At 50.6% G+C, this 25245-nt stretch overlaps 1 protein-coding gene across 5 annotated transcripts in view; it reads left to right on the top strand.

The window, feature by feature from the left end:
* Positions 1-25245, top strand: part of CACNA1D (calcium voltage-gated channel subunit alpha1 D) — a 344231-nt gene that overhangs the window by 223149 nt on the left and 95837 nt on the right. For 3 of the 5 annotated variants that reach the window (XM_043886202.1, XM_043886201.1, XM_043886203.1), the window contains exons 9-11: positions 7427-7596; positions 22559-22646; positions 23950-23976. In XM_043886202.1, the coding sequence (XP_043742137.1) occupies positions 7427-7596; positions 22559-22646; positions 23950-23976 (285 nt within the window). Of the gene's footprint in view, positions 1-7426; positions 7597-22558; positions 22647-22924; positions 22985-23949; positions 23977-25245 lie in introns of all 5 variants that reach the window. The other 2 variants (XM_043886198.1, XM_043886200.1) reach the window with 1 other exon arrangement.

Genomic DNA, 25245 nt, shown 5'->3' with positions numbered 1-25245 from the left:
CTGCACACTTAGGCAAGGGAGTGTTCACCTGGCAGGTGGTGCATCACCTGGCCCCACAGGAAGGTCTGTAGTAGTTGAGAAGATAGTGGTGGATGTGCCAGACCCAGGAGACCATGTGGAAGGGGTGGAGGTCACAGTGACCAGACCGTGAAGTGGAGGATGATTGAAAGAGCAGCAATGTCAGGCTTCATAGGTGCTTTTCCAGATCGTGTAAGAAAGTTGGGGACTGTATCAGGATCCTGTTATTCTTTTACTCGCATTCCTATTGATGTTAAATATAGTCCATCACCCAAGGCTTACTCCTTGCCTACTGACCTCCTCACCAGAATTTCTCCTTATATGAGCTCATCTTAACCTGTCACTCCTGTAAAACAAAGCTGATGGCGACTCTCTTCTGTCAGACCTTCTGTTGGTTCCCTGTTGCCTACAGGGAAGCACAGCTCTCAGTTTGAGATTTAAGACCCTTCTTGGACTGACTGTGTGTGTGCGTGCAAAGCCACTTCAGTCGTGTCCGACTCTGTGACCCTTTGGACTGCAGCCTACCCAGGTTCCTCTGTCCATAGGGATTCTCTAGGCAACAATATAGGCCCTTTCCTGGCCTGACTGTAAGCTGACTTCTATCCTAATCCCTTCATGTACTTACTCTCTTCCTCTTATGGCCCACGTTGAGGTCCTTAGGAGGGTGGATTCAGGAGCTGGATGGGCTTGTCTAACCAGCCTCCCCGTCCTCAGTCTCTGTATGATGAGAATGATACCAGCCTTCCCTCACTGTCCACACACTCTGGTGAGGATGAGGTGTAAGGAACTGCGTGGGGCTCTGTTAAGGACACCTCTGAGGAGGCTGGCAGGCGGAGGGTATGCCCTCAGATCCACGGCTGGTATTCAGCGTGGAGAGGGCTTTCGAGGAGGGGAGAGCTCTTTGACTGGGGTAACCACGGAAGACTGGGTCTTGGCGAGGGAGCTGGAATTCAGAATGGGCAAAGGCTGCTCAGGTGGATGGAGCTCTGGACAGATGCTCACAGGGTTGGGGGAGCAGACAGGAGTGTAGCCACAGTACAAGGTGTGCATCTATGAGAAGTGGGGAGAAAGCTGGAATAGCAGGTGGGGGAGGGCTGAAAATCCCTGAGTGCTGGACCTGGGTGTTTGACCTTGATACCTGAGGACAGCAGTGAGGGGCCCTGAGGCCTTCTGAGCAGGATGGCTCCAGGATGGGGTCCAGGTGTGCACTGATGGTGACCTGCCAGGAGGGAGACAGGCCCCAAGGAAATGCTCTGGCTGCAGCCCCGCCAGCTGCCGCAGTGGGTGGGAAAGGTGTGCACACACGGGCCAGCCTGAGACCCTTGTCAGTTGTCAGGTCCAGCTGGCAGGGAGATTCCTCCCTGGGAGATTGCTCCCTATGGGACATACTTTTCTTGGGCTTCTAGACAATCCCAGGAACCGTGGGCTTTCTGTCCTGGTGCATTTTGGCCTCTTAAGGAGTAGGGCTCGTTTTGCTGTGTGTTATGTCTTTTCTACCTCATCTCCTGCATGCCTGCTTGAGGCAGGGGCTGCATGGAGGAGAAAGAGATGTAGAAAGAAAGAAATGGAAAGTATTGTCCGCTCCTGCAATAAACCTGTGAAAGTGAAAGTTGCTTAGTCGTATCTGACTTTGTGACCCCATGGACTACTGTAGCCCGCCAGGCTCCTCTGTCCATGGAATTCTCCAGGCAAGAGTACTTGAGTGGGCATTGTTTCCTTCTCCAGGGGATCTTCCCAACTCAGGGATCGAACCAGGTCTCCCGCACTGCAGGTGGATTCTTAACCTTCTGAGCCACCAGGGAGTAAGCCTGTAGTCTACCTGGTAAGCGGAAATGAATGTAAAACAACATAAATTTGCAGTTGATTAGGATGATTATCTGGAGAAGGAAATGGCAACCCACTCTAGTATTCTTGCCTGGAAAATCCCGTGGATGGAGGAACCTGGTAGGCTACAGTCCATGGGGTCTCAGAGAGTCGGACACGACTGAGCAACTTCACTTTCACTTTCAGAATGATTATGTTTTCCAGATACTTGAACAAATTTTTCTTGGAAGTGATTTCAAACATACAAGAAAAGTTGCAAGAACAGCTTAGTAAACAATCCAGATATCTTTTACTCAAAATCACTTATTATTAATATTTTGTCTGCTTTTTAATTTATCTATAAGGGGTGTGGACTGGTTTTTTAATATTAAAAAAATTCTTTACTGTTTTTAGTTATTCAGGGGCTCAGATTATCCCAGATTTGGCCAGTGGCTTTTCATATCCCATCACATTTTGTTTTTGTTTTCACTTTTTTTTTTTTTTAGCACTTTCTTATTTTCTTATTCCTATATCTGCCCTGCCTCATCCCTGGAATCAGCCATTTCTCAAAAGTCTACTGATCTTTTTAATGGGAAATAGTATTAGAGACCAAGATCGGGATGCCAGGTGTGCTCATAGCTACCAGCAGTGGGAATGTCTTTGTTTCCAGGTCTTTCCGACAGAGCTAGGAGGTAGATACATTTACATACATATAGTCACATGTGTACATCTTTAGAAATCACGAGTTCACATCAGCATCCTAGTTGCAGTCCATCCCCAAAGGGTTATTTCCTTCTCCCATCTTTCTGTGTCCCTCCTTCCACAGGGAGAACCCTGGCTCCCAAGTACATTGACACATTAACTCATTTGTGAAATCCTCAATTGAGTTCAGTCACTCAGTCATGTCCAACTCTTTGCCATCCCATGGACTGCAGCACACCAGGCTTCCCCGTCTATCACCAACTCCTGGAGCTTACTCAAACTCATGTCCATCAAGTCAGTGATGCCATCCAGCCATCTCATCCTCTGTTGGCCCCTTCTCCTCCAGCCTTTGATCTTTCCCAGCATCAGGGTCTTTCCCAAGGAGTCAGTTCTTCGCATCAGGTGGCCAAAGTATTGGAGCTTCAGCATCAGTCCTTCCAATGAATATTCAGGACTGATTTTCTTTAGGATGGACTGATTTGATCTCCTTGCTGTCCAAGGGACTCTCAAGAGTCTTCTCCAGCACCACAGTTCAAAAGCATCAATTCTTTGGTGCTCAGCTTTCTTTATACTCCAACTCTCACATTCATACATGACCACTGGAAAAAACCATAGCTGTGACTATGGACCTTTGCTGGTGAAGTGATGTCTCTGCTTTTTAATATGATGTCTAGGTTGGTCATAGCTTTTCTTTCACAGAGCAAGCATCTTCTAATTTCATGGCTGCAGTCACCATCTTCAGTGATTTTGGAGCCCAAGAACATAAAGTCTGTTACTGTTTTCATTGTTTCCCCGTCTATTTCCCATGAAGTGATGGGACCGGATGCCAAATCCTATAATATATCTAATGTCATTTCGGCAAGGTTTCATCCATATCACTGCAAAAAAACAAGCTTGCTAAAAAGAGTTCAGCATTTGTCTATGGTTCCACCTTCATCCCAGCCCTGCCCAGATGATAAGAGCATATAGCAAATGTTCATAAACTACTTGAACTAGTTATGTCTCTCTCCTTCAGGGTGATTATGACACTCATTTGAAGAACAATCAGATTCATTTATTTCACTTCTACTTTAAGGGTGTTTTCTCTCCGTCTTATCTTTGTTGATTTAATTAAGAATTTAATGTGTAAAATATTAGCATGATTCTAAAAGTTAGATTATAGAAAAAGGTACACTTAGTGTCCCTCCTGCTTGGGGCCCTCCATCCCTTTGTGCTTTAACCTTCAGATAAGGTTTCCTTATTTCCTCTTCTTTTGCATCCAAAGGGTAGCACAATATATGTGCTTTTTTCTCCAAGCACTTTTAAAATCTCCCTTTGGCTTCCCTGGTAGCTCAGCTGGTAAAGAATCTACCTGCAATATAGGAGACCCCGGTCTGTTTCCTGGGTCAGGAATGTCCCCTGGAGAAGGGATAGGCTACCCACTCCAGTGTCCTTGGACTTCCCTGATGGCTCAGATGGTAAAGAGTCTGCCTGCAATGTGGGAGACCTGGGTTTGATCCCTGGGTTGGGAAGATCCCCTTGAGAAGGGAAGGGCTGCCCACTCCATTTTTCTGACATGGAGAATTCCGTGGACTGTGTAGTTCATGGGGTCGCAAGAGTTGGACACGACTGAGCGACTTTAACTTTATCTGGAACAGGTAGGCTTCTCTCACATGTGAGGTGTCAGATTTCCAGTCACTTGCGAAAGTCTGGTGGTTTCTACCAGTAGACTTGTTAAATTAACTTTTATAACAGTGAGTGTTATTTAATCCCTTAGTACTAGGCTTCTAGAATGACAGATTCTTACATGAAATGGAAAACTGTTTTCATCGTCCACTGAAGTTGATCACGTTTCAGTGGACTCAGGTGAGATTTCCCGGAATGCAGGCTTTGCTGTGAACGCGTTGTTTTCCACTGAGCAGAGAGCGGCACAGGGTTGATGGGGTTCTTGCTGGCCCTTTGAGGTCACTCCATGCCCTGGGATCCCACATGTCCTTTTGTGCCTCCCTCAGTTCCGCTGGCGTCATGCAGCTTAGAGCCCATTCAGAGCCGTTTGCAATTATTCTCCTTTCAGTACTTGAGAAACCTCCTCTAGTTGCCTTTTATTATTCCCAGATTCGACAACTAAATGTTATACTTTTGAACTTCATGTTTGTACAGTGCTTTGTGATGTTCACTATAGCGTCTTGTTGAATGTCTGACTTCATCCCTGTGAGACAGGAGCAAAGGTAGCATGTCTGTTTTGCAGGTGAAGAAACTGAAGCTCAGAAAAGGGGCAGAGTGGGGAATAGAGTCCAGGTCTTCAGACATAGAGCCCAGTGTGGTCTGAGAGGAGCGATGGGGCCCCTGAGTTTGTCACAAAGAGCCCATTCCCTGCACCTTCTCCTCCACCCCATCTCAGAGCCGACAGGAGATTTATGCCTGGTCAGTCTCAGTTCTATCCAAATCAGGAAAGGTTACATGCCTGCTAAGTATTAGGCCATTCAGAACTGTCTAAAATCAATTCAGAGACTTTATATTAACAATTCTGTTACATGAACAGTTATAATAGTCTTTAGTATTTACAATAAATGGGCCACAAGCCAGAACTTGGCAGTGTTTTTTAGTCTCAGAAAGTCTAGTCACAAAAGGATTTTACCTGGGTGTATTTTGCTGTGCCCAAACTACCAGAAGGTGCAGTAGTGAGGCAGCTTGTTAGACGGTCTTTTGTATTTCTGATGTAAAAATGAAACGTATTACTAAAGCCAGATCCCCTGTGAAGCTTAAGAGTGACTCTTCTGCTAGCTTAGTAATTTTTTTTTTTAAGAACTCAGATGAGATATGTAGCCAGAATCAGAACACCCTGTTTGTACAATATCATGTGAATTGAGTACTCTTGAGTTCGGAGTCAAACACACAGAAAGGTTTATGCTGGGATATTCCTGCTGGGAAAGATTGGAGGCAAAAGGAGAAGAGGGCAGCAGAGGATGAGATGGCCAGATAGCATCACCAACTCAATGGGCATGAATTTGGGCAAACTGCGGAGACAGTAGAGGACAGGGGAGACGGGCGTGCTGTGGTCCATGGGGTCACAAAGATTCGGACATGATGTAGTGACTGAACAACAACTATTTTGGTAAACAATAGACTTGAAGGCCCACAGGCTTGGTCTTTACAATGTATTTAAGAGAACAGATTATGTGATGCATTTCCATGTTGACACGTGACACTCTAGGCCCTCCACTTGTTCAAGGAGAAGATTCTGGTTCAGGTGTGACATTTTCAGAGTTCAGATTCAGTTGGTGAACCTGCCCAGGAATGAGTTATTCAGGTCTGGTATCTCCGGAAGCCAAGGCTCAGAAACCCCATATTGTTCTCAGGAAATGGTTCTGTGAGCAACAAGGTGCTGCCTTCAGAGGCCTTTCATTTTGAGAGGGAAGGTGTTCTCTCCAGGAGGCTCTAGGCCTTGATTGGCTTCAGCTCACCCTGAGAACCCCCTGAGTCGGCTCCCCCGAGAGCCAGGCTCAGGATGCCCCACAATCTTGCCCCCTTCTCATTTCTCAGCAGGTGAAGCGGGGACAGACCAGCTCTAGCAGAAAGGACAGATCCTGGGGCATCTGAAAACTTTAGGTGCACTGAAGATGTCCTTTCTAGTGGGGGGGGGGGGGCAGAGGCCGGCACCCTGGGAGGGATCTGGTGTCTTACCCGAAGCATCAGTGTCACTGGGTGTTCACGTGTCTCTTCAGCCCACCCACAGCCCAGAGCTGAGGGCGGGCAGGGGGAGAGGGAGCAGAGTTGACTTTAAGCAGGGCACCGGCCCTTCCTCTGTTGGGTCGGGTTAACGCGGTCCCAGCCAGGGAGATGCGCCGGCTTCGTACTGGAAGGAGGGCAGACGTGGCGTCCGTCGGCATCAGTGGTCTGCGTGTAGGAGCTGCACTGCCTGCTTTCTTAGCAGCTTTGTAATTGTACCTCCTAAATCCATAACATGCATACCTTGGCTCCTGTGACAGTTCACAGTTGGAAATGCAGATGGTTCCTCGTCTATGAGAACTGGGTAGTCATCAGCCTGACTTCCTGCCTTGCCTCAGCCAGTGTGGGATTCTGTAGATATGCAGAGATCCAGGCTTGCAGACAGGAAAAGTAGAGTAAACCATGAACAGTTGGGAACATTTCCTCATCTGCCAGAGCCTTTCCAGGGCAGGTGTTCCCATAAATGGGCAACAAATCATGCTCCCTTTTCCCCTCCTATGGGGAGGACTTTGAGGGGAAAGATCATGGCAAGAAGCGACAGTTAAGAAAGATAACAGCGCTTCCCGGGTGCTCCATTTCCTGTCTGGGAAGGGGGAGCGGGGCTGTCTGGGTGGGGGGAGGGCTCTCTGCTCTCTGCTTTGAGCCTGTCCACTACTCTGGCTGAATCTGCAGGGGGTGGGGGTGGGGTCTCAGGGCTCGTGGTTTGGACAAAGGGGCCAGTACACATTAGGATGCTGAGTGTTACCTCCGAGGCTGGAAGAAGCCCTCTAGGACCACAGCTCGGCCCCCCTTGGGTCCTTTCTCTCTGAAGCATCATGCCTGCTATCTGAGGAGGCTCTGCGGGAAGGGGGACATCTCTGAGTCCAGGCCCCTGCTGGGGGATCAAGGGCCTGCTATGACAGCACATGGTGTTTGGGGCCCTGGCTCGTTGGGAGCACAGAGCTCCCGAGGGGCGCTGGTTTTCTGAGGGACGTGCATGTGCATTGGCGTGGTCTCTGCAGCTCTGACCCCCACAGTCTTGCTTGGGAAGGCACTGCCGTGTGTCCTGTCCACGTGTGTGGCCGCCGTGTGTGCTCGTGTGGCTGTATGTGATGCTGTGTGTCCTGCCGCAAGACTGCTGTGCGGCCGGGCAGACGGCTCTCAGGGCCGGTCCCGGGGACGTCTGACATGTACCTGTTCTCTTTGCCCCCCTCAGAGAGTTCTCGAAGGAAAGGGAGAAAGCAAAAGCACGGGGAGACTTCCAGAAGCTCCGGGAGAAGCAGCAGCTGGAAGAGGATCTTAAGGGCTACTTGGACTGGATCACCCAAGCAGAAGACATTGATCCTGAGAACGAAGAAGAAGGAGGGGAGGAGAGCAAACGGAATAGTAAGTGGTGCCTCTGCTGCTCGGGACCCATAGAGCCCGTGTGCCAGATGCCCGCCCGCGGCAGGTATCTCTTCGGCTCTGAGACCCAGGCCACCCTCTAGCTCTCCAACTTGGATTGTCGGCCTGCACATCAGAGAGCCCATTTGCGCTGACTCTGCATTTCTGCTTGGGGCATGGGCTTCAGATATGTATCTTGTCTTGTGGCTTTATGGTTGCAGAGGGTCAGCTGGATGCTCTTTGTGCCCTGGGAATACAATAAGCCTCAGCTCTGGGGCAAGGGTGTGGTGAGATGAGTATGTGCCTTGCACCAGAGGAGATGAAATTGTGGGTCCTCCAATTCAGAGCGAGTTACGGGAAGGGACCTTGAAGAGTAGGGCCACTTCTACCCTTCAGCTCCTTGAAGTGGCTTCCATCTGCGCCAAACATGGGACGCCAAGTGCTCAGCTCATCACCTGCTGGAAGACAACTGTTCAGTGTTTAGGGCAGTGTTAGGAGGCATGAGAGTCCATGTGGCCGCTCCAGAGCACACCTGGCTGGTCCCCCCAACTGGGATACTGGGCACCAGGCACTTTCCTGCAGCAGGAAGGTCCATGTTCAGCCCACCATTGGAATTGTCACTGTCACCCAAAGCGTCTCTTTTATCATGTGCTTTTCTTGCTCCTACTCTTCTTGAGATGGTCTGTGCCTCTGGTAAAAGGGGAAATTGAAATTCAGCAGTAGAGTTGACTTCAGCCATTTGTGATGGGTTTTAAATCTAGACTAGCTGATAGTAAAGACCTAGGGTGCTGGTCCATTGAGAGGCCTGGGAAACCAGATTAGGCCCCGCCCCGTGGGAGATGACTGAGCAGGTCCCACACAGAACCCCTCAGACTGTATGCAGTCAGGCCTCCGTTCTGCAAGGCCGTTGCAGATGCCTGGAGGGCTCCTGGGGTGGGGAGGACAGGCCCACACCCAAGTGAATGCAGCGCCAGGAGACATGAGTGCATGTTGCGAGAGGAGGCAGGCCATGTACCGGGGGCTGACGGCGGGGGAGAAGGGGGCTGGCCACGATCGTCTAGGACTGAACAGTGCGCCCTGGGACCTGGGCCTCGGAGGATGGATGGACCCGAGATGTGTCAGGCAAAACATTCCAAGGCAAGGCAGTGGTGTGAGGAGGACATGAAGGTGGGCAAACAAAGGCTCAGGGAGGCCATGAAGGGCTACTCCTATGGCTGGAGCCCAGTGGTGTGCAGGGAGAATGGGTGAGCGGAGGCTGAGACCCAGGGTGGAGGGCGTGCCTGACCAACTTGGCCTTCGCGATTGTCTGAGCCTGGGACTCTGAGTCTGTGCTTCTGTGGAGAGTGTTTCCTGTCATCAGGGATCACACTTGACTCAGTCCTGTGTGCTCATGGCTGGGGGAGGCGGAGGGGGCTGCTGGTGTGTACAGGCCCCCTGCTTCCCAGGCTGCACCGCTGCCTCCTCAAGGAGAGCCTGGGGGCTGCCCTCTGAGGGCGAAGGAACCAGGGAGCACTTTATTAGACTAGGTTCCTCGACTATGAGATGAGAGTTTCTAAGTGGGCATTCACGTGAGCTCCACATCTGGTGATGTGGTGTAGAGAGTCTATACATCTTTGGCCCAGCTCTGCCTGGGGGGGTGGCCGCAGAATCCCATGGCCTTCACAGAGCACCTGTCCCTGCAGCGTGGCCAGAGACAAGCCTGCGGCTCAGGGCTGCCTGTCCCACTCTCTTCCTCTTGGTTCCCAAGCTGTGGCCTTGAGGCTGCACTGCAGAGCTCCACCAGCCCCCTGCCCTGCTCTCCTAAGCCCAGCATGTCACCTGTTGTGTATAAACAGACACGGGTCTTGTCCCTTCTTCTGAGCAGGGCCCCTTGGTCTGTCAGCACAGGTGTGTCCTGCAGGGGCTGAGCGGGGCCCTCCTGCAGGCAGATGTCGCTTCGTCTCCTCTTTGCTCCACCCTCTAGTCACAGACAGGGTCCGCCTTGTGGAGCCAACATCGTTGTGCTGGAACTGTTCTGTGGCCTGTGATCTGAGGAGTAGGGGTTTCTGTGGGACTTGAGCCCGTGTCTCCTGGTCACTCTGAGGGTCCAGTGCATTTCCTGTGTCCTGCTGCTGCCTGTGAGGAAACGTCTGATGGCAAAATCAGTACCTCTGCCTGAGGAGACCTTCCCACAGAATCGAGTGTGAGACAGAGCAGAGAAGCTGGCATCGTAGCCAAGGGCCCGCAGTCTGCCGTGGGAGCCCAAGGAGGCCGTGGGATGTGGGATGAGGGGGGATACAGGGGCGGCCCTGCGGGAGAGGCTGTGTCCCCACTGCGCTCTGAGGGACAAATATAGCCTTTGGTTGTGAAAGGTTGAAGGAGAGTGCTTCTCACACTAATGAAATGGCATAAACAAGGTAGAGTGGTACACAGGTTCAAAACCCCTAAGTGTATTTCTTAATAAGCAAGGAAGGAAGGAAAGCCCTCTTAAAAGTTGCAGAGCCTCAGAATTCACTGTGTAATGGGAGCTCCGATCCCCAGAAAGCTGCTCTGTGTCTCGGGGATGTCAGCGTCGTGGCTTCTGCCCTGCGCAGTGAGGCTCTGCGTCTGCACGTGGGACCGGCTTTGTGCTTGGTCTGGAACGGCACCTCCTTCTGGTGCACGCTGACACTGTGTGGGCTCGTGTGCTGGGGTGTCCTGTGGAGCGAGGACATTATACCAGGAGACTGGTATTTCCCCAGTCATCAGAATTCCAGACCCCCGGCGGGTCAGGGTTGGAAATGGAAACATAGATCCGAGGCTGTGGGAACCGTGTTGAGGTTTAACTGACTTGAGAAGAGAGCCCCAAGCCCGCTCCCAGCAAGTGCATTCCCCCGCAGCCCAGACTTCCTGAGGGAGCAGCCCTGCCAGGGTTTCACTGGGGCCTCCGTGGCTGCCAGCCATTTCCCCTTTGTCACGGAACACAGGGAGGAGGGGTTCACCTCTGTGGTCCTCCTCACCCGCCGACAGTGGCTGACTTAGCACCCACACACGCCAAGTCTGGTCTCTGTACCTGTTAGCAGGCCGTGAAGTGTGGGCATTGCCGATGTCCCCCCTGAGTGTGTGAGGCTCACCCCACACCCCGGCCCTGTGCTGTGTCCTCCCTGGGGAAGGGCGGGGGGAGCTCCTGACTGTGCCCGTACCGCCTCAGGATGCTGACTCTACTGACTGTCTTTTTCACTTGGGTTGGAGGTGCACTGGGATGGTTTCTTCCCAGACATGGAGGAATTGAGTGACAATTTGAGAAGAGACCTCCCTGATGGCTGAGGCTCAGCCTAGACAGAGGGGACTGTTGATAACAGCAGGTTTCATAAGCCCATGGAAAGACAGGGGCGGGCCTGGAGAGGATGGCCACGTCCCTTGTCTGGAGGTGGCTGCTATCAAGTTGAGTGACTTGGAATTTGGACTAGAGCACTAGGCACATTACCCAACATTGCTGAGCCCCAGTTTCCTTTCCTGCTGGAAGTGGAAAAAGATATTTTCCTCATGACAGGGTTGTCATGAGAATTAAGTGTTCCGTAACTGGTAGGAGTTGACACAGCTGTCAGAGGACTTGCTGCTGCTGCTGTCGTCAAACTCCAGGAAAACTTGACCTGAAACAAAATTGTTTTTGGAGATTCTACTAGATCCCTACCCAAACTCAGAGAGAGGACACCTTTTAGGACCCACATCCCTATTCCTTACTGTTCAAGAACTACAAGGTTCTTAAGTATTGATAGAAAACAAATCTGTCTACTCAGTCACTTTTGAGATAGAGCAGCCCAACTTGCTGGCCCTTGAAGTCTGTTTCTACCTTGGTGTCAGAGAACAGATCTCAAATCAAGCACTTGGAGATGTGCTCACATTATCTCTTCTCTCTGAGCTACTAAATGTCACTGTCTGCACATGTGGTGCCCAACTCTCGCTGTACGTGGCAGTCACCTGGGGAGCGGGGTTGCCTCCTGGTGCCATGCCTCACCCCCATGCCGCTTTGCTGGTGACGGGACCCAGATGTGACTCCCTGGAGGCTTCAGTGTGAAGCCAGAGTTGGGGACTCCTGAATGCCAGCATACCAAGTGTCACACTTGGAAGAAGACAGAGGAGGGGCAGTGCGGTCCCTACCTTTAGGGCTGTCTGGGACCACAGTGACAGGTAGCTCTGGCTTTGTGTGTCCACAGATTATTTATGATGCCTGTTCCCTATATTTGCTGTTAGAAAGCTAGTGTTACACAATTAACTGAATGGACAAGATTCCCTTGGAAGTTAGTTCCTGAGCATTTGGGATATTTTCAAGGATAATTTATCTATCTTTTTGCTGAGCTTCGACTTCCTTAAGAAACTCTGCCAAATCTCAAAGTGATTTTTTAGACGTATGCAGCTGCTTCTGAGTGAACAATGGAGTTTTGCTGGGGCCATTAAAATCTGAAAGCCTCATATTCTATTTTAAACTCTTCTCATTGTCAGTGATTAGTCCTTAAGAAAAAATAGCATTAAAAATAATGGAATCCTTTTAAAGGAAGCTCATTCTAAAACTCTGGCCAGAAAAGCAAGGCATTTTCCTGAGGGAACTATGAGTGATCCGTATTCCCTGTCAGTGGGGATATTGGATGCCCAAAGGAAGGGAGGGGAAGGACACCCTAAAACTCCAGCAGGGAGAGAACTGCAGGGGAGAACCCCTGTCTTTTCTTCATCAGGTCAGTCCTGGAGGCTGTGAGCACTGTCCCTGCCCGCCTCCCACTGGGATGCTGCCCCCTCGGCACACAGGGTCGTCATAGCTGTCACTTCCCGCCTGTATGTGTCACTTTGATGCCTTTTACAGCCATGTTTGATTTGTGGGGTGGGCAGAAAACCAGAGATGGCAAAGCTGTGTGCAAGCACAAGGCATGGAAATTTGTTGGTCCTGTTGAAAAAGGTTGTGTCTTCAAATGTTGATTTACAAAACTGCTCTCATCATGGTTAAACCACCTCAGGGTGCAAGTTCAAAATGGAAAACATTCAATTAAAAACTATCAAGAAAACAGCAGCAGTTAGAGCTGTGTAGGGTAAACACACATCCAGGGCAACTGCCCTCTCTGGAGGGAGCCCAGTGCTGGGGTTATGGGAGACCCCCCACCCCGGGTGGTCCTGGGGAGGCATCATCTGCCGGGGTCGGGCCTCTTGGGAGCCAGTGGGAGACGGACTTCAGGATGGTTGCACTGCCGTGATGAGGCAGCCAGGTTTGTGAAGCTCTGACTCAGGGCAGCGTTTGTTTTTAATATACTTTGATTACATAAGTGCTATTTGCCCACTGTAAGGAATTCATTTAATACCAAGGTGCATAGAGCATGATCATTCGCTCATCCTCTTCTTAGAGAGAAGCAGGCTTGGCAGTTGGGAGCCTGCTCTTTCTGGCCCCAGTTGTGCACGTGAGAACCTGCATTTGCACAGACAGCACCCTCCCTGGTCCTCACCACTAGATCTCCCAGCGCAGCTGGCCCTGCCACTTGTCTTTTTTCACTGAACCGTGTTCTGTGGCTATCCTTCCATGTTTTGAAAGAACATTTTGGCTATTTTCAATAAATGGCCGGTTTAAAGCTGCCACAGTGGACTGTGTGGTTCATGGAGCATGTGGGCTCTAGAGCAGCTACCAGAGTTGTAGTTTTATGCTTGCTCACGTGATCGCTGTCTTCCTCTGCCGCAGGACTGGGAGCTCCATGGAGGCAGGATTCCGGGGCTCTGCATGGGGCGGCTGGCACCTGGCAGGGTCTTTGTCACATGTCTGAGCTCCCAATGGTTACTGGTTGAATGAAAGAACACCAGGTCATCACTCACATTTACCAGGTGGTTCCTTTGTGCCAGACATTCTTCTGAGGGCTGTGGGTACACGAGTCTGTTACTCCTCACACCACTGTGAGGCGAGACCTTGACAGAAGAGGAAAACGAAGCACAGACAGATGAAGCAGCCTCTCGGGGCCGCATGACTGCTGCAGAGCTGGGATTTGAACCGAGGTTTTGCCATAGTCTGCACGTTCGCCGCCTCTAGCCCCCAAAATGCCTCACCTGTGTGGCCACCGGTGCCCAGGCTCCTGTGGGAGCGATGACCAGGAATGGCTTTTCTGGGTCCCAGAGGAGGCCCGTTTCAGAAATGTGAGTGTTATGCCAAGTGACATCACTTCCCACTCTGAGCAGCTGTGTGTGAAAGCTTGCCCTGTGTCCATTCGCCATTTCTTCTGCTGCCCTTGCGCTGCCCTGGGGCATGTGGCCTCTACTGCAGAGATTTGCCAGCCTGGAGCACCCCTTGTATCACAGAGCTGTCTGGGGCTGGAGACCCTGGAATCGTTGTCTTGAGACTCAGTGGCCACAAGGGAGTTGTCGTGGTTGGCTGCGCCTCGCCAGTGCTTGTATCATTATGTTTCACTGTATGTACTGTTCTCTTAGAGCAGCTCTCTGAAGTGCTGTTACTGTTGGGTAACACATCCACAGTCATTTAGTCAGTTCGTGGGAGGGCTGGGATTAGACCTGGTCTGTGTAGGTCCAGAACCTACTGCTTTAACCCCCAGTGTCTCGCTGCGTGGGGTGATGCTGGCTGGACTCACAGAGCCGGTCAGCACCTAGGATCCTGCCACTGTGCCCTCTCCCTAAATGCCCTTCCTAGACGGGAAGCCAAACCTTGGGAACATTTGTCCAGAGTGGGTTAGTTGGTGGTTTATTTGGGACAGGTAGTTTGTTTATTTGTTTTTCAAACTATTTGCTTTACAATATTGTGCTGGTTTCTGCCATATGTCAACATGAATCAGCCACAGGTATACATATGTCCCCTTTCTCTTGAACCTCCATCCTGTCTCCCACCCCTCTGGGTAGTCACGGAGCACCGGGTTGAGTTCCCAGTGTCACTCAGCAAATCCCCACTGGCTATCTATTTTACATATGGTAATGTGCAGGTTTCCATTCCTCTCTCTCCATTTGGCCCACCGTCTCCCTGCCACACTGTGTCCACAGGTCTGTCTTCTGTGTCTGCATAGGACAGGTTTTTGAAGACAGGCGTAATAGTATCCTAGCCACGGAAGGTGCACGTTCACTCTGCTGGTCAGGTCCTGAACTGTAGATTTTTTCGTGGGAGGGGGGCAGATTTGGGGTTTGCCTATCAGAACCGGTGGACGGGGCCGCCTTCAGCATCCTCAGGCCTGTTGGCATTGCTGTTGCTGCCCTCTACTGAAGCATAATGAAATTGCCTGTGTTCCACTGAAGGGGTCACAGTGGCCGACTTGCTAAAAGAGGATAAGAAGAAAAGGAGATTTTGCTGCTTTCGCCAACGCAGGGCTAAAGATCACGGTAAACTGCTGAGCCTGAAGTTCCTCTTCGGGAGACTCTTCTCCCAAGACCTCTGACGCCTGTTCCTTACACATGGCATGGTGTGAGCTGCATGTGCTGTGTGGTGTGTTTGTGAGATGCCTGTATTTTCATTTGATTTCCTTGAAACTTGTTCATGCTGTTTTCCTTTTGTCTATTCCCCTAGTATGTGTCTTAGCCAAGACAGCATTGCAGTTTCCTCTTTGTTTGAACTGTACCTTTTAAAGAAGCAGCTGAACCAACTCAGAAGATTTATTTAATTCTGCATGAATATTCTTAGACTGGAAGACAGACTTTTTAAACACTTCCCCCCAAATGATGCTTTTTAATCTAAACTGTTTGGAAATTCCAGTGATGTTGTTTGATTGATTTTTCTTTTCCAGGTTACATGTTTCAGTTGGCCTCTGCGTCTTGCAGTCCCTGGCTGGTTTGCCCAGGACCAGGCTAAAGCTAGTAGTGCTAGTTTCAAGAATGAAGTTAAAAATAGACTTCTAGAGGATGCCATGATTTGGGGGCACTTGCCTTTACAAATGGGAATGGGGAAAGGGCTTATGGGGGAAACAGTTTCAGTCTATGCTGTAAAATAATACTAAACACAGCCTGTCATCGGAATCTCTGGGCTTGGCATCAGGATTGTCCCCATGCAGGGCAGTTATGCAGACAGCTGGTGTCCTGCCTGCTGGAGCCATCCCTGTGCTTTTCCTTCAAGGTTGAACTGAAGGAACAACCTTGGAGGAGCCTCCATGAGAAGATTCAGACTTGGGGACACAGCGCCAGCTGCCAGGAGAGCAGAGCGTTCACGGTGCCCTGTTTGCTCGCTCATGGGAATGCCAAGTGCAGAGGTGATGGGAGTTGGACTTGAGCAAGTCTTGGGTGTTCTGAATGAAGGATGTGTTCAAGTCCTACTGTCCTCAGAAGGTCCCAAAGTGGAAAGGGAGAGTGGGTACAGATATGAGCCCTTTGTCACTCTGAGAGCACGTGGCGGCTCCGAGAGAAGGAACTTGTCTGAGAGTGGGCCTGAATCTGGGGCGGAGACAGCTGACTCGTGCCGCTGCCCTGCTGGGAGTTGGGTTTGTGAAGAAGTGGCTGGGCGTGGGGACCTCCTAAGGCCTTTGCAGGAAAAATGGGCTTCCGCTAAGCAGGAAATACTGTGATGGTGTCAGAAAAAAGTTTGCAGAGACTGACTTAGGCTTCCAGCTCTGAGAAGTTCCATGAGCAGACGAGTGGTTCCTATCCCAGGAGAGCAGAGACCCCTCCTTGAGCTTGTACGTACGCCCACCCCCCACCTCCTCAGCTGGTGCTTGGGCCTTGTGACTTTTCAAGGATTCTTGAGAATTCCGGGTTAGCCTTGAGATCTGCAGGGTTAGGAAGCAGCCTAATGTTTCAGAAAACTTACTGTATTTTGTTTATTTAATGAAATACTTAGAGACCCAAAAGAAGGCTCCTGGCGTTACTGGTGATGCTGGTGGGGTGGGAGCCCTCATGGGGATGCTGTGCCCCCACTGTCGCTGGTCATACAGAAATAGTTGCTGGCAGGGCATAATTCTTGCTTTAGACAGGGAAACCTTGGTCTGGCCTTGACCCACATTCTCCAACACGAGCCTGGCTTCTTTACAGCAATGAGAGTCTGTGAGCCTGTGACGGCTGAGCGTGTCACCCCTAGCAAGCACAGGCAGATTCCTCCAGGGGACGTTATGGCGCTGCTCGTGCTTGTCATGAAAATAAGATAAAAACACAAGATCTTGGCTGCAGAGCCCCTGTCCCCAAGGAAGGCAGCTATGATCCTGCCACTGCTCAGTTATCTAACCTGACCTTCCCCGCCCCCGCCTTTAAAAGGAAAGAGCGAGAAGCTTTAGGCTGCTCGGGCATAGAGGGAAATGCTCGAAGAGACCCCTGAGTGTGCAAGAAAGCGCATCCCGTGGAGAACAGGGGAACCGGGTTCCTGGAGGCCCGGGACATCTGTGAGCGAGGCTGTCCGTGTGACCTGCTCCAGGAGGGGCCTGCCGAGCTCCAGGCTCACTTGGCAAGGGTCGCCAGGGTCCTGGGGGCTGCTCCTTCCTGTGCTGCGTACTTCCCAGGGTGCCCTGCCTGGAGGTGACTTGGAACCAGCCGTAACAGGCCGACTGCTGGCCTCCTGGCCACCCTCCTGAGGGGTGAACTGTGACTTCAGGGTACTGCTCATCTCCTGCTCTCTTTGCTGAGCTGGGGGCGGGGCTTGCAAGAGAAACCCCCTCGGTGCTGGGAGTAGAACCAAACAACCTATGAGTGTTTCCTCTTCACAGCAGTCCTGTCAGGTCAGAGGTAAGTGGGTCTTAGAAATGAAATTGATCAATTGCAGATGCAATAACTAAGCCCTGGGAAGAAAAGGGACTTGTCCCGGCAATGACAGAGACCAAGCCTCTCTGACGTCTGTCCTGGAGGCAGGAAGCTGGTCTGGGATTTTGCTGTGCCTGTGAGTGGGGGGAGGGGCCAGAATTTGGGGGCTGCCTGTTTGGATCCGCACGCAGACGCACTGTGACTCCTGGGCACGCGCATCCATGCCCATGTGCATGCGTGCACTTGTGTATTGATTTCCCTCTGAATCCACAGGCCAGGCGGATACGGTTGAGAAGTGCGTTGTCCTTCAGAGAGACGGCTAGATAGAGGAATGTTTACATGGTGGTGAAGGTAACTTGAGCTGGCCTGAAAAACAGCACGTTTCCTGGTTTATTTCATGTGACATCACCCATGATGGCATCTGGGTCCTACAATTAGATCCTAGAGAGGAATAGTGTGACCTGCTCTCCACAGAGAGCAAGGGCCGAGCCAGGCTGCCTGGGAGGCCCTGGCAACTCTCACTCACACTCCAGGGTGTCCCGGGCTGCTGGCTGGCACCATCCCTTCGCCAACCTACCACTGGAGGACCCTTTTCAGCATGCACACGCTGGAAGCCCAAGGGTCTGCCCTGGGGCTCTCCCTAGAAATCACAGTGCCTGGCAGATGCAGGGCCAGTCAGAATTGCGGCATAGGCCACAGGCTTGTTCTAATGCCTGGTTTCAGCTGGAGTCATTGAAAATTGCTTTCAAATTTATATTTAAAAAATGAAAACTTCTTCAACAAAGCTCTAAAGTTTCCTGAAATGTGTAGGAAAAAGGACTGATAGCCTCTCTGCATGCAGATGGCCCTGGCTCCTTCTATAGGAGGGTCCAGATTCTGTCTGAGGGGGTCTCTCTGCTGCAGCCCTAATTAGGCCGAGTCATTTGTCAGCAGTGAATGCTGAACGCTCACGGGGACAGGGTGGTCACCCTGAATGGGGCAGTCCTGATGCTGAGGCAGCCGGTTAGGGAGAATGCCACGTGTTCTGATAAACATCTTTGGTTTTAGTTCCTTGGGCTTTTATGAGTCTTTCTGTTTGGGCTTTTATGAAGTCCCAGTAGTCTCTGACACACCTGTATTTTTGTATAACCACCCCCCTCCCCGTTTGCTGGGCTGACCTCCTGGAAGTGGTCTGGCTCTACCCCGGGTTTCCAGGGGTTGATGAGGGTCATTAGGACCACACAGCATGGCTGGCAGGTAACAGGCTTACTTGGTTTTTGGAGCTTTTTGATTTGTGGAGTTTTAAGTGTATACCAGTGCACATACCAACATGTACTGATACTGAATCACACAGCAGTGTATTTAAGGATGTACCAAAGCCACAGGGTTGTTGCACGGGGGTGGTGGCACAGGAGAGCTTTCTCCTCTCACATCTGAGCTGTGTGTCCCAAGGCAAGCGGGTTGGTTCTCTCATCTGTGAAATCACAGCATTCGTTCATGTCCTCTCAGAAGCCCCTTCCAGTTCTAACAGTCTCTAATTCTCCTGTCTTGATTTTTTAAAATGTAGATGAGATCCTATTGGGGCTAAGTGAAGTGAGGTGCATATCAATTTAGGAACGTTAAAAAAAAATGTCTGGTGCAAGTGAAGGGTGAAATGTTTTAATGTACAAACAAGCTCCTTGGTTATGCCCACTGGGCCCGGTGTCTTGTATGCTTCTGAAAAAGGGAACACTCCTATGGCAGGGAGGGAGAGGCGGGGTGGGAAGGTTGCCAGAGGCTCGGGTGGAGGGACTGGATCCACATCTATTTCCGGGACCAAATGAGGTCACCACGTTCTGGTGGTGTCACTGCTCTCTTCCTCCACCTGCCCCTTACTCTCTTACTCCTGAGCCCCCGGGGGCATGATTCCAGAGCAGATTTGTTTATTAGGGTTCTGTGGCTCTGCAGATGTCAAATAGGGATGACAGAAAAGTTGCTAGGTTAAAATAACTCAGCTTAAAGCAGAAAATGTGATACAAACTGGGAGTGTAGGCCGAGGCTGGGTCAGAAGTGTAGAAGGCTGTTCACGCAAGAATCCTCTGTGTGGCTGTAGAAGTGGGTGGGGTGAAGTGACCCTGGACTTGGATCATCCAGAGAGAGTCCCCTTGCTTCCAGGGAGCTCCAGAAAAGCTTTTCTGAGAAGATGGATTCGTCATGTAGAAGCCTCACTGACGGCCTGACACTGTGGATCACTCTGTACCTCCTCTCTTACAGTTCTGCCCACAGCCCTGTGAAGTTACAAGTACACCCCATTTTAACAGATGAGAAAAAAGCCTTGGAGATGTTTGGTCACAAATGTGGGGGTAAAGTTAGACCTGGCCCACCTGAGAGGCCTGCTCTCAACCACTGTCCCATCTCACCTGAAGGATGGAGCCCGCTTGCTGAGCAGGAGGATTCTCTCTGTCAGTACAGTCCTGACACCGTGCCCCACAGTCAGCCTCAGTTTCTGTTTGGGGAGTTCAGTTTGACTTCTTATCTCCGCACCCCCAACCTCAGTCTGTGAAGCAGCTTGTACATTTCAGTCACTAGTTGACATGAAACCAGAAATGCAAAGTAACGTCCCCCCACCTTTCCCATGGGCAGGCTGTGAGTTATCTGTTTGGATCAGATCACTTGAAAAACAAGCTTTAAGAGTGAAACGCAGCAACTCTATTGATATTATCATGGGACATAGCCCCAGAGAGTAAAAAGCCACAGAGTTTTGCCCATGAAAAGAAATTTGCTCTTCTTGGAAACAGTGACTGAATTTCGGTCAGTTCAGTTCAGCAGTTCAGTCACTCAGTTGTGCCTGACTCTTTGTGACCCCAATGGACTGCAGCACACCAGGCTTTCCTGTCCATCACCAACTCCCAGAGCTTACATGCAGTGATTCTATTGATAGCGTAATGGGACATGGCCCCAGAGAGTAAAAAGCCACAGAGTTTTGCCCATGAAAAGAAGTTTGCTCTTCTTGGACATAGTGGCTGAATTTACAACATGATTAATATTAGAACCATGAAGTATTGCACTGTTGTAGAGGGAAGTGACCCTCCAGAGCGTAGAGATAGTGTTCCCACTTTACAGACCGGACCTGGAGAAGCCTGGAGAGAGGTGGGACTGCCCAGGGCAGAGCCAGGACCCCGCTGAGGCCCGAGAACCCTCGTCCACCAGTGGCCCCCACCTCCCTGCTGCTTTCAGCTTCTGTCCCCTCAGTGGTGGCAGTAACCACCAAGAAGAACATTCCACAGAGATGACTCCTGGTCATATCTGTAAGGGTCTCCCACCATGATTTTCTTTGTCTGGTTCCTGAAGAAAAGGGTGACCCTGTGGGAGTAACCTGTAACAATGAACTTGGCTGACTCTTACGACTTTTTAGTCTTTCTGTTGAAGTCAGACATGGAATAGTCATGGAGAAGCAAACTGCACGAGCACCCTCCTGTGTATGTGTGTTTCTATCTCTTGATGGAGCTTTTTGTTTAAGGTTTTTCTGTGATTGGATTGTGGGGCTTTTGTTTATGGTTTGTTTGGTTTTGTGTCTGTGTATTTGCATGGAGTTGTGAAAAAGTGAATCAATTTGTCGTTGGTTTCTTTTGACTTGACTAAGGAAGAAAAGTGAGAGTACTGGTTGTTTTATATAGTCTGTAATTCTGCTCACTTTGCCTTCTCGTTGGAAGCCTTTGCCTCAATGTGCCTGGAGATGGCTCTTGAGACCCCCTCACCCTGGCGGGTTCAGTCCTCTGGGTGCTCACAGAAGGGAAGGGGTCTTCTTTGGTGCCTCAGAAAAGATGTTTCTCAGTTCTCTGGGCCCATCAAGTCAGGTCCACGTCCATCCCTGTCATTCACACCCTGTCTCTCCCCCGAGCAGGGTCCACGGCCGTGCAGCTGCACAGACAGAGCTCTCTGGTCCCGCTCCTTTGCGCTGCCCTGAGGCCAGTCTGGGCTGGCCTCAGACTTCTCCCCACGGCACTCCAGGCTCCACTGCCAGGTTTTACAGCTGAAACTCAGGCATCCTTCAGAGGAGGAGCCATATGGGCAGAGCTTGCAGGGGAAAGGCCTTCCTGTTGACGCCATCAGGTCTCCAAAACCAGAAGGTCACTGCAGTTCACAATTATGCATCAGGGCAAAGACATGCACGTGTGGGGTGATTCTCCCATGTTTCGACTTTTGATGACGGCCCCTAACCCCAGAGCAGAGTGAGTCATTCCTTACGGCACTTGCCCAGACCCCTGAGGTAGCTCTGGTCATGGTGGACCAAAGTCCACTGGATGCTGCCTTTCCTCTGGGTCCTCCAGGACAGGTGCAGAGCTGGGTCCCTCTTTGTGTCCCGCACCTCCTCTGCCGCCTGCTCCCTAGCACATGTTGGTGACGTTTCTAGGGTTGAATCAAGTGGAGTGAGTGGGTACATTTCACCATTTCCTCTGCTTCTGCTTGATAACCATGCTGTGGGGAAGGGAGAAGTGCCCGGAGACACTGGTGCACTGGGACCACAGACAACTTTGCCCTCTGGTCGCTGGTTGGGAGAAAACCTTCTTCCCCCATAGGATCGTATTCTGAGCTCTAAGGCAGGCATCTTTGGTCAACGGTGTCTTTTTTATTAATCTAACTGACAGTCTTCAGCATCTTGGCTTCACAAGCTGGGCAGAAGAACATCAGATAGGATTAACGGAAAATGAATTGAATACTTCCATTTTAAAAGAGATTCTTTGCTTGGTACCTTCATATGCTCCTCCCTTGATAATATCTCCTCTCCTTCAGTATATTTAAAGTAAGACTTTGTTTATGAAATCTTAGGTTTGTTCACAGATGTTCTAGAGTACTTCTTGACTTGGGGACGAGGAAAGATGTAGCTGTAACTGAGATGTTGCGATGGCCTCTCAGGGAAAACCTGGAAATCAGAAGAGTAAGCTGGCGCTGGCCACGGCAACAGGACGCACTTTGGTCCCCAGGCTTCTTTCCTTGGGAAGTTGGATAGTGGGTTTCTCTTTCTGCTGGGATACCTTCTGGGTTTCCTCAGCAGATCATGGAAGTGAAGGCTCCTCTGTGGAGACACCTGGCTTCTCAGCACTTCCTTTTGCCAGTCAGGTCCTTGGGGGCCCTTCATCATGCTCCTCACCCTCCGGCCAGCTTCCCAGAGGCTCATCTTGGAGGCAGAGATCGCGTTCGTCCCATCCTTGGGCGTGCAGGGCATCCAGCTGGTCAGTTCAGTTCAGTCGCTCAATTGTGTCCGACTCTTTGCGACCCTGTGGACAGCAGCACGCCAGGCTTCCCTGTCCATCACCAGCTCCTGGAGCCACGCCACCATCTAAAGCGTTTCTTCTCCCCGCAGCCAGCATGCCCACCAGTGAGACGGAGTCTGTGAACACAGAGAACGTGAGCGGAGAAGGCGAGAACCGAGGCTGCTGCGGGAGTCTCTGGTGAGTGGGGCTGAGGCGCTGTCCTCTTGGCTCCTCCTGGCTTCTTAGAGAAGCAGATATGAGTGAGTCGCCCAGGTTTCGGTGGAGCCTGGAGCCATGGCCTCATATGCAAGAGGGGTGGGCGGGCTCACCCTGGACCCCTTGGTCCTCCTCCTAACTCTGGCCCCCCAGGCCCCCAGCATGTCACCTGCCTCATCCTCCAGAGCGGTCCGTCCTGCTGAGATGGAACCTGCCCCGGGCTGAGCCAGGTAACCCGGCAATTCCCCTGTGTCCATTAGGTGCTGGTGGAGAAGAAGAGGCACTGCCAAGGCCGGGCCCTCTGGGTGTCGGCGCTGGGGGTAAAGGCTTCTCTGAGCCTGGTGCTGGCGTCAGTGCTTTGAAGGGCTTGTATGGCAGAATTGCTCATAGAATGTGCTCCCTATTTAAGTTTCCGTCACTTACAGGCTCTCCCAGCCTCATGCGCAGCGGCTGGATAACGAGACCCTGTCCTTCTCGGCTCATACACCTTGTTTGGAGCCCTGCACCCCTCTCTCCTCACCCTGGAGGATGCCTTCACATGAGCACCCATTGGCTTTTTACTGGATGCGCTGGGCTGCAGCAGCAGGCACCCCAGCCGCGCGCAGGGCACCGAGCACCGCCTGCTTTGGGGGAGCCCCATGCAATTCTCTTCTGTTTGCTTTCTGCTGGTGTCCTTTAGGTCTTATGCCTGTTGAGTACAGGTGTCATTTTTAAGAGAATCTGATCTCGGCGGAGATTCATAAAAATGATGTTAGGAGAAGGACACTCAACAGTTTATGAAGTAAATTTTCCTCCTCCTCCTGCTGTGCCCTCCTACAATAGCATGAAGTAGGTAGGGAATGGGTTTGTCTTGCCATTTTACAGATGAGCACACTGAGGCTCAAAAAGGTGTGCTGCTTGCCCGAGCTCTCCTAGTGAGTAAAGAGCGGAGCTGGAGCTCCAGGCCCAGGGCTCTTCTCATTGTAGCAGCAGCACGTGCTGTTGTGGAGATGCAGGGCTGAGCTCTGGGCGGGATCAGCTCCACTGGCTGCAGCGTGAGCAGTTTGGGGAGGGGGAGAAGAACCCTTGGCATCTCCACCTGTGCCAGGGCTGCTCAGGCAGCTAAGAGTCTTCTCTTGCCTGGCCCCCTGCTCCATGCTCACCCCAGCTGGCTCGCTTCGGGAGCCGGGGGTGCTGGGTCCAGGCTTCCATGCATGGCTTTTATGGTATCTCTGCTGAAATGTGGAGGGGAACATATCATGGAGCCTTCCTAACAGGAATCATATTCTTTCTGTCTGTCTTTCAGTCAAGCCATCTCAAAGTCCAAGCTCAGGTCAGTGTCTTCTTTCCATAATTTTTTTAAACTTGTGTGCGCTTTTTGTGTTCTGACTTCTGAACTTTATGTAGAATTGCTCTAGGCCTGATTATTTTACACTGATTATTTTACAACATTCATGTAGAAGGTCAACGTGCCCAGTAAACAGTAAGTACCTGCCTTGTAGAACTGTGGTAGGTGCCAAAGAACCACCTCCCCCGCCAAAAAAAAAAAAAACCAGATCAGTAAGATGCAACCGTGAATAATGGTTTGCCTAATCAACCCTTTTTGTATACCCTCCCAGAGTCATTTCTCTAAGAGAGATACTTCCTGTCACTTTTGTGCTGAAAACTTTTTCCATGGAAGGAAGTTCAAAAGGTCTTCCGAGTTGCTCGTAATGGTTTTACTTGCTCTGAGTGCAGGTTACATAATCAGTTGGTAAAAACTCATTGAACTGTATACCAGTGATTTGTTACTTTCCCATATAAGTATTATTTTTCAGTTAGAAACTTTTACCACTGTGTACAAAAATTCACTTTAAGTGGAATAGAACTGAAGGTGAAGTGTTGGTTGCTCAGTCGTGTCCAGCTCTCTGCCACCCCATGGACTGTAGCCCACCAAGTTCCTCTGACTCTGGAATTCTTTTTGTAAAACTGTAAAAATCCTAGAAGAAAACATAGAAAATTTAAGTGACCTTGGGTTAGGCAAAAGTTTCTTGGGTACAAAGCCCAAAGCACTGGTCATAATAGAAAAAACTGATGAATTGGACTTCATCAAAATTAAAACTACTACTTCTTGAAAGAAAAAGATCATTTGCAGACTAGAGGAAAAAATATTTGCAAAACAGAATTGAGAAAGGACTAGTATCCAGTATACATAAGAATAGTATCAGTAATAATAAAGCAACCCAATAAAAATGGACAGTATGATTTTAGTAGGCATGTAGTCTTAGAGGGGGCTTCCCTGGTGGCTCAGATGGTAAAGAGTCTGCCTGCAATTCAGGCAGCCCGGGTTCGATCCCCAGGTCGGGAAGATTCCCTGGAGAAGGGAATGGCAATCCACTCCAGGATTCTTGCCTGAAGAATTCCATGGACAGAGGAGCCTGACAGACTATAGTCCATGTAGATGGCAAATAAGCACATGAAATGACCACTGGTCATTGGGAAATGCAAATTAAAATCACAGTTGAGATACCATGACGCACCTATAGAATGAATCAAATTTTGAAAGCTGGCATTTTGACAAGGATGCAAATCAGTGGAAATTCTTATACACTGCCACAGGTCA

The sequence above is a fragment of the Cervus elaphus genome, chromosome 24 (assembly GCF_910594005.1).
Source record: "Cervus elaphus chromosome 24, mCerEla1.1, whole genome shotgun sequence".
Classification (NCBI taxonomy): Eukaryota; Metazoa; Chordata; class Mammalia; order Artiodactyla; family Cervidae; genus Cervus; species Cervus elaphus.
Note: the sequence above shows the minus strand (reverse complement) of the source record. Positions and strands in the feature narration are given on the sequence as shown.